Source organism: Bos indicus x Bos taurus, chromosome 19 (assembly GCF_003369695.1).
Source record: "Bos indicus x Bos taurus breed Angus x Brahman F1 hybrid chromosome 19, Bos_hybrid_MaternalHap_v2.0, whole genome shotgun sequence".
Taxonomy (NCBI): Eukaryota; Metazoa; Chordata; class Mammalia; order Artiodactyla; family Bovidae; genus Bos; species Bos indicus x Bos taurus.
In genome coordinates this window covers 20,877,697-20,890,726 of record NC_040094.1, presented here as the reverse complement: position 1 = coordinate 20,890,726, position 13,030 = coordinate 20,877,697, and the positions used below count along the sequence as shown (strand labels likewise).

Here is a 13,030-nt window from a genome sequence, read left to right as displayed (position 1 = left end):
TTTTGGACTTCTCTGTTGTCATAAGATTTGAAATAAGAACACCCTGGAGGGAATTCCCTGGCGGTTCAGTGGTTAGGATGCTACACGTCCACTGTAGGGAGCTTGGATTCAATCCCTGGTCAGGGAACTAAGACCTTGCATGCTGTGTGGCATGGCCAAAGTTATAAAAACAAACAAACAAATAGAATATGCTGGATTTGATAAATATTTATTGGATAAATAATAATGCTACTGTAATTTCTAAAAGTCTTATACAGATTCCATCAACACACCACTAATCTAAGTTCTTAAAAGTGTAACATTACAGAGACTTCAAGATAACTCAGGAGTCTTTGGCTCCTTTTAACAGAAAAAGGACTGCTGAGGATCATTTGACCTCTCTCAGCCTCAGTTTTGTCTTCTGGAAAAGGGACCTAAAACCGCTTCCTTTTCTAACCTCTGGAATGGTTCTGAAGACCAAAAGCAATCATGTAAAACAATTTTACATACTATTTTTTGCACTTACCCAGATATGTTTAAGAATCCGCATAAAATAACCTGTAACAGGCTTATGTATAACAATATGTACACATACCATATATTTTTGTTATGTGTATACTCATATAAATTACACATACAGTTCAATCTAGAAACAGTCACCAGTCTACAAAGAATCTCTCCCTTCATTAGCTGAGACAATTCACAGTAGGCATACTCTCCTTCCAAATACAAACAAGTACAAGGGATTTTGCAATTAAAAGCAGACATACTGCTTTGCTATCTGAACTGTTTTCATTTTTGGAAGCAGAGCAAAGGGTGACCAGAAGGTGGGAAGTTGAAGGAGGGCTGATGAATACTGAAGACAGGCAGAAACACAGGAAATCTGAACAAGGCCAGCAGAAGGAAGAAGATGAAGGCAGAAACTAAGATTCCAAAGTTGCCTTGTGTACAATTGCACCATCCTGTACCAACTGGCTTTCTCTTATTTGATGTCCTCTGATCAGTTCCTCTTCCAGCACAAACTGAAGAAAGCGAATCCCTCTGTTTTACTGGAGTCTTCTGATATAAATCACAGGTCTGCATCAAGATGTGTGGAGCAAGGACAACCACTGACTTGTGCACCTGGGCAAGTTCAAGGCAGTATGGTCTATTTCTGGAAAGGCCTGGATTCTCTTTGATTCCAGTGGGGGAAAAACCCAGCCCCAGCAATGCCCAGAATGGACAGTAGAAGGCAGATGGGCACTGGCTTCGGGAAAATGTACGGACAGACCAGTTCTTTCCTGTTGTTGTCTGAGTCTCCTCTATGGCCCCCTCTGTTAACCGACAGGATGGGACTGTCCCACAGGAAGAGCATGTGGCCTTGGCTTGGCTGAGTACAAATCACTGACTGAGAATCAGCAATTGGCAGCTGAGACCCTGGAGTCTCCGGACTTCGATGAGGAAGCACAGTTACAGTTCTCCCAATTCGCCTTCCATCGCCCGCACCATGACGTATAGCTCGGCCAGACCCACCACAGAGGCCACGATCAAGGCAGCCAGTACTCGCTGGGAAGGGAGAGAATCAGGCTTATGGGATGCAGACCAGCTTCCAGCTCTGGAGCCTCTAGCACCTAACAAGTATGGAGAGGACCTCAATCCAGCCCATAAGTTGGGGGGAAGAGAAGAAAACTGGATCCTGATTCTCTTGAGGTTATTATCTACCTCCATGACTGTTGGACAGATCAAATGCTCCCTTTGTTTATCACATAAATACATAACCTGTTCAAGGCATTTTTGCATACCTCCTCCCTATCCCACCAACACTCCCAACTGAGGCACCCTGCCCTGCCCAGAACCTACTCACCGAGGTCATTTCTGTGAAGATATACTGGCTTCCAAGGTAAGTGCAGACGAAGGCAGCCGCCACCGTGACAATGAAGTTGAAGATGGTGATGACCAGAGCCTTCACTGACCTCACTTTGGGGAGGAGCCCGGGCAAGAAACTTTTAGGTCAGCATCCTCCATGAGGCCCTTTTATCTCACAGTTGCCTCCCCCATCAGCCAGGCTTCCCTCAAACAGCAAGCCTGAACAGCTCAGGCTTAAATCCTGAGCAATGAAGTGAGAAGGAGGACCACGGCTGACCCATCCCAGTGAGAGGCTTTCGCAGCCTGATTTCCTAGTACCTCACCTTGCTTTCCCAGGTCACTGAGAGTTCCACCATGCCTTGGATCCTTGGAAAAAGAAAAAGCAAAGGATTTCAGAATGGAAGCAGCCCAGAGAGTATTCATTTGTCAGTCTGGGCTCAGCCCTCTTTATACCCAACACACTAGTTCTGTCTTCTCCCTGGATTTTGTCTAGGACCAGTTGGAGTCTACTCTGGATCAAGCATTTCAGAGAAGAGACGTATATTTCCAGTACCCGTGTATCCCTCTCCTCCTCTGGGCCAGGTGCATGCCAGAGAAAAGTAGGGTGCTCTGTCAAAAGAATGGCTCCCGGCTCATCTCCACCTCTACAACCTTTAAAAATCAGTCACCGTCTGAGCCGACAGTCTCAGTAAATAGGATGGGAACTGTATTTGGCTTGTACGCAGCACAGAGCTTCTACAGTCCCTTAATATTAATAGTATACAAACCAGGTTTCCACACTTTCTTTCATCTGTGTGTCTTCCCAGTGCAGGGCCCTGCTTTCAGGGGCTACAGGGTCCACATATTGAAGAGTGGGCTCTTACCTGACAGGTGACATTGCGGGTGATCCGCTTATATTCCTCATTGGCCAGCTGTATCTTAATCTTTTCCAGACGAGCAACTAGCTCTGGGTTCTGAGGCAGAAAAATCAAAGAAGAAGAATGGTATTTCCAGCTTGCTAGAAAACACGTCACAGTCACTGGTTTCAGGGGGCAAAGTACTGCTAAGAAGACCCAGGCACCAGTCCTGCCTCCAGTGCTTTGGAAACTTTTTTTGGGGGGTATCAGTTTTTCAAGCTGTCAGACTGGGAGGACAATATCTGGTTTCCTCCACCCCAGCTCTCAAGGATTCAAAGAACAAATTTTGAGCACAAAGATTCATAAATCTGGAAGTAAAATGAATAAACCCAACTGAGTCAACATCCATTCTCACAAATATATCCCTTACATACCCGAGGAGGCTTCACAACCTCTGGAAGATAGATTTCACTGCCTTCTAGGAGCTCATGAAGGTACAGTTTGGAACCTGAGGAAAAATGCATAGTGAGGTTGAAGGATCAGAGAAGGATCTAGCCCAATTCTTAAACCTGCACCCTCTGCATTGAAAGCACGGCATCTTAACCACCGGACTGCCAAAGAAGTCCCCAGCCCGCCAATTCTTTCTACCAAAATAAAACATGGCTACTCTTATATCAGTTCATCTCCAGGTTCATTTTCAACTGGAAAGAAACATAGATAATCCCATATACTAGTGCTACATGGTGACTTTAATTGTTGGCTCTCAATTACCCAACCAATGTCACAGCTCGTAGGTCATTTATATTTGCCTTTAAGTTAGGTCATTTCTGTGGCCACAAAAGAACTTGCCCTAAATAGGTTTAAGGCCTAGTGATGGTGAATACTTAGAGGACACTGTGCTAGATGCCCTCTAAGGTCCTTTTTAGTTCTAATAATTGAATAATCTACCCCTCACACTTCTGGGCAGGCTGTTAATTCTGGCAAAAGACCTTACATGCCAGTTTGCCATACTGGACCCCTTTACATATAAGGGAACAGAGGCTCAAGGAAGAGAAATGACTCCTCCATGAAGAGTCAGTAGCAGAATTAGGACTACAATTCAAATGTCACTCCCAGTCCAGATATTTCAACAGAACTTCCCATCATTCTATATCCAAAAATAAAAACCAACCAACTCTATCAGATGTGACCACTCTTGCTTTTAAGATGGAAAGAAATCTAGATTCACACACAGGGTGAGCCCACTATGTTGCCTTTTTTTTTTTTTTTAATGTGGCTCAAAAGGAAGAAACTGAACCTGTGCTGTGCTTTTGAGTTAGAATTTGTATTTCCTCAAGGGTCACGTGGGCCTGGATGTAAAGATGAGACTCAAGAGAACAGAAACTGCACAAGTAAATTTTGTCATCCATGAAAAATTCCCATGGAAATTATGAACAGAGTGGGCTGGTTCCCCAGGGTTTGTGAGGTTACTCTTGGGTTGGCCAGATTATCATTCCATGGGTGAAAGAGAGTGACGGATTTGAAACCCAGTCCCCCTCAAACTGAAATTTCCTTACTGACCTTACAATTCATCTCTCTATCCAAAACTTTATTCCTTTTCCTGTCCCCGCTAACTTCTATGCTGTGTTAACAGAATACTAATGAACCAGAGTCAGATGACTCAAACTGCTATTGTTGATAACATCTTTAATGTAGTGTTATAAATATCATCATTAACCTCAAAACTCTGGTTGCTTCTCCAGGGCAAAGTGAGCTAACAGACACCGGAGCCAAGGACCACGTGACCTGAGAATCGTAAATCAGAGACATTCTGACTCCTGAAACCACAGTTAGGAAAAGTCACACGACTATTATTCCTAGCCTCTTTGTTCTTCTCCTTTAAACGAAAGTTCCTTAACTCAAATTCCAAGCTAGAGTGGATTTGAGCCTTGTTTCCCGTTCCCTTGCTTGGCACCCTGCATTAAATACTGTACTTTCCTTCACCATAACCCTGCCTCAGTATATTGGCTTTGCTGGGAGTCATGAAAGAAGCCGCGAGTTTGGTTCAGCAACAGATACACCCCCTCAGGAAAAAACACCTCAGGAGGGCCTAAACTCTGGGGAAAAAAGAGGCGACTCTGAACCGGAGACTGGGGCTCACCCCTTTCTCTCAAGTACTGATGCAGATCCCGGATCAGGCGGAAAGAAACCAGGCGAGCCGGGCGATTGCCGCCCTTGTGCTTCTTTCCTAGCGCGGCCTCAAGCTCTGCCCGCAGCTTCCCGGGCAGTTGCTCTGGCTCCAGCTCCCCACCAGGACCCAGAGCGCGTACAAATCGCTCGCCAGCTAACAAGCTAGACGCCATTACTAGCCGACTTTACGGTCAGGTGACCCAGAACCGAGACTTCCGTCCGCCTGCGCCGGAAGAAGCGCGAAGCTCGCGGGGCGGGGCAGAGAGCCAAAGGGGCGGGGCAACGGCGCGGGGCAGTGTGGGGCGGGGGCGGAACGCCGCCCGGCCGCGGGTCGGGTGGTGTGTCAGCAGCCCAGCGGGAGCTCGGGCGAGACATGGCGGGCTGTGTGGCCCGGCGGGCCCTGACCGTGGGCAGTCGTTGGTGGTCCCGGTCGCTGACTGGGACCCGGGGGCCGAGGCCGCTCTGTGCGGCGGGTGGAGCTGGGGCCTTCCCACCCGTGGCGACCACGACGACGCGGAGGCACCTCTCGTCCCGGTGAGGGACGGAGCGCGGGGGTCGGGCCCGGAGCCTAGGGAGCGTGTCCCCGGCCAGAGGGCCCAGCGGCAGAGGGTGATAGGAGTTCGACCCAGGGGAGAGTTCCGGCCGAGAGCCGACCTGCGCTGCCTGGGACGCGTGCCAGGAGCGAGGAAGGGAGCGCGGCCCAGAGTCCTGGATTGTGCCGGACTGGCTCCGAGGGGGAACTAATAACCTGCTCGGAGCAAAGCCTGCTTCCTCGAATGCGGACATCCGAGCGCCACTGTTAGTGGGAAGTCCTTCAATTAAGTGCTAGGGCTTTTGATTTGAACCCTCAGCCCATGACTGCGGGTCAAGGCCTCTCTCAGAAAGATGCTGGAAATGGGAAACAGGACCCGAGTCTGCGCCCTGCGTGGGTCCCAGGCTTCAGTGTGACCTTGAGGGCACATACTCTTTATGTGACTTGAGGAAGGGGGTTTGAAGCCACAGGGATGGTGTGAACAATGTGCCTAGGGATGAGACCAGAGAGATCAAATTGGGGCAGGTGAACCAAGTGGAAGGAGACATGGAGTTCACCTCTCCACAACAGTAAGAAAGCGGTGCTTTGAAGGGCCCCCAGAAAAAGCAGTCGGGTCCAGAAGTCACTGTGACAGCTGACCTTTTAGTGGCTGAGATGAGACACGGACATGGGGGAGAGATGATAGCTATTTGCAGTTTAAGACTCCTCTGAAAATTGATGTAAATCTGAACAAAAACTAGATAGAGAGAATAACATTGGTGCAATGCCAGGATGAGGACTGCAGTTTAGAGGTGGAAATGAACATGGCATGATGACACAAAAGTTTTCTTTTGAGCACCCCTTATACGCTAGGCTCTGAGAGGGAGCACAGGCTAATCAGACACAAGCATTGCTCCCGGGGAACTTACAGTCTCTAATGGAGATAAGACAGTGACACAAATAACTGAAATGCAAGGTGGGAAAGGCAGTCACTGCTGTGGGAGGTCAGGAGGATGGGTCAGGGAAGAAATGGAGGCAAGGGATACGATGAAGCAGGGTCTGAGGGCGTGATACGAGGAATGCTAAGATCAAGAGAGAAGTGATCTGGGAGCTGTCAGATCTCATGGAAACCAAGTGGGCATCTGCAGCTGGTCCTCAGAGGAGGAGCAGCAGAATCTCTGTGGAGGGGTAGCTTGGCAGGACCCTTCCCTGCTTCAGCTGGCCCCACTGCCGCGACCCTTCTCCGCTGTCATGGCCCCGGCCCCCCCCAGTATCCTAGCAGCTTTTTCTGATGGATTAGTACCCTTCACTTCTTAGCTTTTCAGTTGCTTGTTCCTTTTCCTTCCTAATCAGAAACCGACCAGAGGGCAAAGTTTTGGAGACAGTTGGTGTGTTCGAGGTGCCAAAACAGAATGGAAAATACGAGACTGGACAGGTGAGTGCTGGGCGGCATCATCTTTGGTTTTCAGGGTGTGCTCTGCTTCTGAAAGGGTGAAATTTGGTCACAGGCCTGAACATTATGATTTTCTGCCTTGGTGTTTGGTGCCAGACCAGAATCAAAAGTTTTGTTGTTGTTGTTTTAACATGTTTTTTTGTCCCTGTTTTCCTGGATTTGAATGCACTTCATGTGTCATCGGGTTTTGTTTCCAAGTTAGTGTGGACAGAGATGGTTTGAACTATATTGAGGAGAAAGTCCTATTGCTAAAGAGTCATCTAACATAGTGGTTGGTGGGAAGCCAGTGGAGGGCCTGCTTTTTGATGCTTTGTTCTAGTTGAATTGAGTGCAGTGAATTAAGCTCTGGGTGTGAGGCTCTTTTTCTGAGTCAGTTTTATGCCAGATCTACTGAGATAGATTTAGGCCCCTTGTAGATAAGGAGAACTTTTTGTTTATTCAGCTTTTTCCCCCTGTATGCCTCCAATAGAATGGGCTTTATGCATTGGTATGAAATCAGAAAGCAGTTCCTTCATGGAGTTGACAGTCTAAGAAAAGAATTACAGCATGCACATGGTTCACGGCTATACACCGGCTAAGTGGAAGGGAGGGAAGGGAAGGCTTCCTCGAGGCCTCGGCTATGGCCTGACGGCTGAGTAGAAGTCAGCCAGGTGAAGGGACAGTAAGCGTGCCCACAGTTGGTCTGGGTGGATCTCAGAGTCCAAGGGAAAGAACAGCAAGACCTTGTGCTGGAGTTGCCACCACCCGTGCCACTTAGTGGTCTGGGCCCCACCTGGATGTACCTGCTCGGCTGCAGACTCACTGAACCTTTCTTTTCTCCCAGCTTTTCCTTCACAGTGTTTTTGGCTACCGAGGTGTCGTCCTGTTTCCCTGGCAGGCCAGACTCTATGACCGGGATGTGGCGTCTGCAGCCCCAGAAAAGTAAGTTTCCCTCTCACTATGCCTCACAGTATCCTCTGGAGGAGGCCCAACCCATGGCAGACATATGTAATTGGAGTCCTAGCGGTCAAGACAGCCTCCTTCTGGGCCTTAGGAACAGTCCCCAAACACTCCCTTGACACTGATGCCCATGGAGACAAAAGTGCTGAGTCTTAAGCCAAAGGGTCCCTTCAGACCTCCCCAGGATGCTCACCCCAGGCATTCTTAGTTTGCATTATAAGTACCCCAGAGGGCATTTGGGGAACTAGGCTTCTTGATTTCTTGATGTTCAGTTAGAATCTTTCTCCTAGAGTACATTAAAAAAAGAAAGGCTCCATTAAGTGATCACAGAGAGCCCCTGGGATGTGAGAAGAGTGGGGTGCTCTGGGCTCCAGGGACTGAAGCAGCAGTTTGATTTTCTCAGCTTGGCCCCTTTTTTAAAGAGGCATCCAGAGAGGAAGATAAACGATGACTCTTCACCACACCCTATTGCTTGCTCCTGCTTGGGGAGCGTTGGCCAGGGCGTGCTGAGCATTGGCTCAGCTTCTGCTAAGCCCCTTCAGTTCAGGCACTGGTCTGTTTAAGTGAGGGGTGGCAGGGAGCTGGGGCAGGCCCCGCTTCCGTTTCTCAGGTTGATCTTGGGCTTTTCCTCCTGCCCCATAGAGCAGAGAACCCTGCCGGCCATGGCTCGAAGGAGGTGAAAGGCAAAACTCACACTTACTATCAGGTGCTGATTGATGCCCGAGACTGTCCACATATAGTAAGTAAGCAAGGTGGCTGCGCCTGGGGTTCCTTTCCATGGGGAAGGCCTGGACCCTGATGGGGACCAAGAGAAGGAGAGGGATCCAACAGTTCCATACTGCACTGGGCCCCAAGTCCTCAGGACTGGGTAGTGACCGAGAAAACCTATGACTTGCTTCTTGCCTTAGTCTCAGAGATCTCAGACAGAAGCTGTGACTTTCTTGGCTAATCACGACGACAGCCGGGCCCTCTATGCCATTCCAGGTGAGTTATGAGCATCTGAGTGGTGCCCATCGGTGAGGGGTCTGGTGTGTCTCAGGAAGAGAATTCCAGTGCCTTTCTGCTGTCCTTAAATCTGCTTTGGAGGGCGTGTAGATGCTGAGAGCCTTGGTGCCAGCTTCGTCCCACCCTGGGACAAGGCCCAAAAATTGAGTTTCTTTTCAGCCCCACTCTTCCCCGTTCCTCTGTGAGTTTTCTGTCTTTGTCTCTCTGCCAGGCCTGGATTATGTCAGCCACGAAGACATCCTCCCCTACACCTCCACTGATCAGGTTCCTATCCAGCATGAGCTCTTTGAAAGATTTCTCCTGTATGACCAGACAAAAGGTACCCTCTTTCATAAAGGGAAGCTGTAATGGGAGGGCCCTTTCTTCAAAAACAGTGTCACAGAAGCAGTTTCAAAGCTCTGTTCCTACAACTTGATTTAACCTCCCTTTAGACCTGTCGGGTAGATGGCCTTTATCTCCTCCTCACAGATAGGGAAACAGGCTCAGGGATGATGAGAGCGACTCAAGGTTGCTAGGTAGTGGCAGAGTGAGATCTGAGAGCCAGGGCCCCTAACTCCCAGGCCACTTCTCTTCCCCTGACGTCATATTCCTCCTTGGGGCTTATTCTTGGTAGGCAGCCCTGTGCCTTCTTCCAGCCTGTGCTGCTTTTGCTCATGTGTCTTCTATACCTTGGCCATCACTGGGAAGGATTTTATAAGAGAAGCAGTTGGCCGCTGGCCTGGTCTAACCAGTCATTTCTTGCCCCAGCACCCCCTTTTGTGGCTCGGGAGACACTACGGGCCTGGCAGGAGAAGAATCACCCCTGGCTGGAGCTCTCTGATGTCCACCGGGAAACAACTGAGAATATCCGTGTCACCGTCATCCCCTTCTACATGGGCATGAGGGTAGGTGCCGAGCCTTGGTACCTTCCCTCAGGGCCGGGCCCCCGGGTTCTGTGTGGGGTCCCCAGTGTGACTGCTGGTGTGGGTCCCACATTTAAACCATGTGCCTGAGGTTCTGGTTTCCAGTGCTGCATGTATTGGCTGGGGTCGAGCACCCTCTTGGCAAGAGCTGACACCAAGACCTAGAGCAAGGAAACTCTCAGATCCCAGGAAGAAGGCCTCCAGGTTGACTCTCTCTTCTCTTCTGGCTCAAAGGGAGCCATGATTATGAAGAACATACACATACTTGTTTAAATCACTGTAGGCTCCTCTTCCCACGTTTTATACATTTATTGAGCTGTTTCTTGCTTGGCCGTAACCTGGGTCTTAGGGTGACAAAAATGAAACACTGTACCTGCCTTCCAGGAGCTCACGGTAGTGGGGGAGGCCAGCCTACATCTTTCTAAGTCTTGTAATCCTGCTGAGATGTGGGAAGGCAGAGGAGGAAGACAGCAGCCTGGGCAGCAGTGGTGGGCAAAGGGGTGGAGGCTGATGGGGAGAGTGGTGAGAGGGAAGGGCCCTCTCTTCTGTTCTCATCCAGCTCTGTGATCTTGATAGGATGAAGAGGAAGGAGGCCAGGGAAGGGCCCAGGGAGCCTGCCTCCCTCTGGGCATGTTGGCCATAGTTAGCACGTCATCAAGATACTTATGGCTTTCTTCTGTCTTTGCATCCGTCCTGGAATACATCTGCTCCACTGGAGTGATGTTGGTTGGAATAGACGTTTTCTACCCTCGGGGACTGAAATTCTTTGTGTTTTGTTTTCCCCAGGAAGCCCAGAATTCCCACGTCTACTGGGTGAGTGTCTAATCTCGGGAGGAGGGGAGCCCAGGAGGCGTGCCTGTGGGGGCAGGTGGGAGGTGGGGGCTTCACCTCCGGGGCGGGAGATGAGACCCGTGCAGGGCAGGTGTTGGCCTTCGTTGCCCTTTTCTCTCGTAGAATTGCCAGGGGGCTAGCCCAGGTTCTGTTCCTTCTCAGACGTGAAGTCTCTCCCCTGCTCCCACAGTGGCGCTACTGCATCCGCCTGGAGAACCTCGACAGTGACGTGGTTCAGCTCCGGGAGCGACACTGGAGGATATTCAGTCTGTCCGGCACCTTGGAGACAGTGCGAGGCCGAGGGGTGGTGGGCAGGGTGAGCATCTTTGGGCTAACAGTCTTGGTTTCTGGTCGCACCCAGCAGGCCTGGGAGCTTAGTGCACGGTCTCCTCCTCTGTGGTTAGGGGCAGGGGGTCAGTGTGTGAAAGCACAGGACTGTTCAGAGTGAGAAACCTCACTGTGAGGGACTGTTATTTAACTGGCCCATGGTCCTTATAACTCGTAGCAGCAGGTCCTGGATTTGGAGCCAAGTAAGTGACGTTGGTGGCCACCCTTTTTAAAAATCTGAATTGGGAAGCCTTTGGGTGTGGTACACACCCTCCAGCACTCCCAGTTGTCCTTCCTCTGCCTCTTTACACACATACATCCTCTGCTGGCCCTTGAAGAGATCTGACTTTGCAATTCCTGCGCTACCCCACCCACTCTCCTGAGAAATAGTCAAGAGAAGGGGCCACATTCAGTAAGCAGTTATACACATTAGCAGGGACTTGGGGAGGCAGCGTGGGATAGAAAGAACAGGGCTTTGGAGCTCATCTCTTTTCAGACGCCCACTGTGTTGTTTACTTGCTACATGACTTTGGCCAGGTTATTTAACCAGAATCTCAGTTTTTTAGGATAACATCTATTACCTTATGATGACCAGGACTTAAGTTAGCAGATGTTTGCTGATCATAAGGCACTTAGTGAATAGACGCTGAAAGGGGTATTTGCAGAGATCTTGGGCTTGTCATCTTTGTCTGGAAACCTCAGATGTTTAGTCTGAGATTATCTTTCTCAGGGCCAGAGTAAAAGGCCCAGGTCAATGGCGGTGCTGTGAGAGGAGGTGCTGGCCGGCCGTTATGGTGGGAGGCATGAGAGGGCATCTGGTCCTGACTCGGTGATGGTCAGCATGTGGCCCTGGGGTACAGGGAGCTTGTCTGGTCTGACCTATTTTGCCTGAACCCTCACAGGAACCAGTGTTATCCAAGGAGCAGCCCGCCTTCCAGTACAGCAGCCACGTCTCCCTGCAGGCCTCCAGTGGGCACATGTGGTGAGTAAGTGGGTGTGGGGGCAGCTTAGGTCCACAACACTGCAGGTCAGAAAGTGAGAGCTCATAGCGTGCAGTTCACTCTGGACCCAGTGAAGTCCTGAGGTGGAGCTGTATCTGCCATTCATTGTTGTGTGAGTCTTGCCTGATTTATGACTTTCCCAGTTCTCCGTGATTTTGTGGAATTTGTGTGTGTGTGTGTGTGTGTGCTCAGTTGCTCAGTCATGTCTAATTGCAATTCCATGGACTATAGCCCGACAGGCTCCTCTGTCCATGGAATTTTCCGGGCAAGAATACTGGAGATTTCTTTCTCCAGGGGATTTTCCTTAGTCAGGGATTGAACTGTGTCTGTTGCATCTCCTGCATTGGCAGGTGGATTCTTTACCACTGTGCCATCTGGGGAGGCCCCTGTGGGATGAGGACTTAGGTCAAAGCGGTCTGGTGACTTTTTGCTACAGAGCTGCCAATGAGTTGGTTTTTTCCCTTGGTGTTTAATTCTGTATCCTGAAAGCATAGTTGGGTGGCCTATCCAGGGTGCATCGAAGGGCTGAATTCAGGACAACTTCATTTCTTCTTTTCATGAAGGGCCAGGATGGGCTCTTGGGTCCCTGGACCAGTGTTATCCTGGCATGAGCCAGGCAGAAGAGCCCAGGCCTGCATTATTCTGCCTCAGTTGTGGTGCTGAGGGCACAGGGCTCTCCAGACCTCTAAACCAGTTTCTCTCTGACTCCCAGGGGCACTTTCCGCTTCGAGAGGCCTGATGGTTCCCACTTTGACGTCCGGATCCCTCCCTTCTCCCTGGAAAGCAATAAAGATGAGAAGACACCGCCCTCAGGCCTTCATTGGTAGGCCAGCAGAGGCCCTGAGCACCCAGGCTCCGCCCCGAACAACAGCCCACATCCCATGAGAGTTGCTGCAGAACTCTGTCACGGCCACAGTGGGTCTCTTAATCGTTTGTGCCATTTGACTTCGGTGTTCTTACTTTGGCGGGTGGAGTATGACTTCTGCAGAAGACCCACGTGGGCCTCCTCCAAGGCTGGCCTTCCCCGTATGCCCTGCCTACGCTGTGTTCCAGTAAACCTTTCCATCAGGAACTGTGTTCAGCGGCCATAGGTGTGGGGGTTCCCTAGCCTGTCACACAGTTGTTAGAATGCGAGGTTTGGGCAATAAACCAGTGCGTGCTTGGCCACCCTCGCCGTTTCTGCCCCCCGACGTCTCAGGCTCCCTTTCTGACCCGGCGGGGGCCCTTGGTTA

At 50.2% G+C, this 13,030-nt stretch overlaps 2 protein-coding genes across 3 annotated transcripts; one reads left to right on the top strand and one right to left on the bottom strand.

The window, feature by feature from the left end:
- Window positions 1–187: 187 nt before the first annotated feature.
- Window positions 188–5,045, bottom strand: TMEM199 (transmembrane protein 199). Of its 2 annotated transcripts, none has more exons than XM_027517983.1 (6): window positions 4,801–5,045; window positions 3,095–3,168; window positions 2,688–2,777; window positions 2,148–2,190; window positions 1,823–1,935; window positions 188–1,589 (listed from the first exon to the last, which is right to left on the bottom strand). In XM_027517983.1, exons 1-6 carry the CDS (start codon window positions 5,000–5,002, stop codon window positions 1,506–1,508), a joined length of 606 nt encoding a protein of 201 aa, XP_027373784.1. In that variant the 5' UTR covers window positions 5,003–5,045; the 3' UTR covers window positions 188–1,505. The 2 variants fall into 2 exon arrangements, with proteins under 2 accessions (XP_027373784.1, XP_027373783.1); XM_027517982.1 differs by having other exon boundaries at window positions 188–1,524; window positions 4,801–5,040.
- Window positions 5,046–5,128: 83 nt separating this feature from the next.
- POLDIP2 (DNA polymerase delta interacting protein 2) lies at window positions 5,129–12,983 on the top strand. Its single transcript, XM_027518773.1, has 11 exons — window positions 5,129–5,363; window positions 6,694–6,775; window positions 7,617–7,714; window positions 8,375–8,471; window positions 8,641–8,716; window positions 8,949–9,056; window positions 9,485–9,621; window positions 10,426–10,452; window positions 10,661–10,786; window positions 11,700–11,779; window positions 12,511–12,983. Exons 1-11 carry the CDS (start codon window positions 5,203–5,205, stop codon window positions 12,623–12,625), a joined length of 1,107 nt encoding a protein of 368 aa, XP_027374574.1. The 5' UTR covers window positions 5,129–5,202; the 3' UTR covers window positions 12,626–12,983.
- Window positions 12,984–13,030: the final 47 nt, after the last annotated feature.

Coding starts and splice junctions, on each gene's coding strand:
- POLDIP2 (XM_027518773.1), top strand. CDS start 5,203: ATGGCGGGCTGTGTGGCCCGGCGGGCCCTGACCGTGGGCAGTCGTTGG. Junction 8,717..8,948: donor GGCCCTCTATGCCATTCCAG/GTGAGTTATGAG, acceptor TCTCTCTGCCAG/GCCTGGATTATGTCAGCCAC. Junction 10,787..11,699: donor GCCGAGGGGTGGTGGGCAGG/GTGAGCATCTTT, acceptor GAACCCTCACAG/GAACCAGTGTTATCCAAGGA.
- TMEM199 (XM_027517982.1), bottom strand. CDS start 5,002: ATGGCGTCTAGCTTGTTAGCTGGCGAGCGATTTGTACGCGCTCTGGGT. Junction 3,169..4,800: donor TCAGTACTTGAGAGAAAGGG/GTGAGCCCCAGT, acceptor ATTTTTCCTCAG/GTTCCAAACTGTACCTTCAT. Junction 2,778..3,094: donor AGGTTGTGAAGCCTCCTCGG/GTATGTAAGGGA, acceptor TTTCTGCCTCAG/AACCCAGAGCTAGTTGCTCG.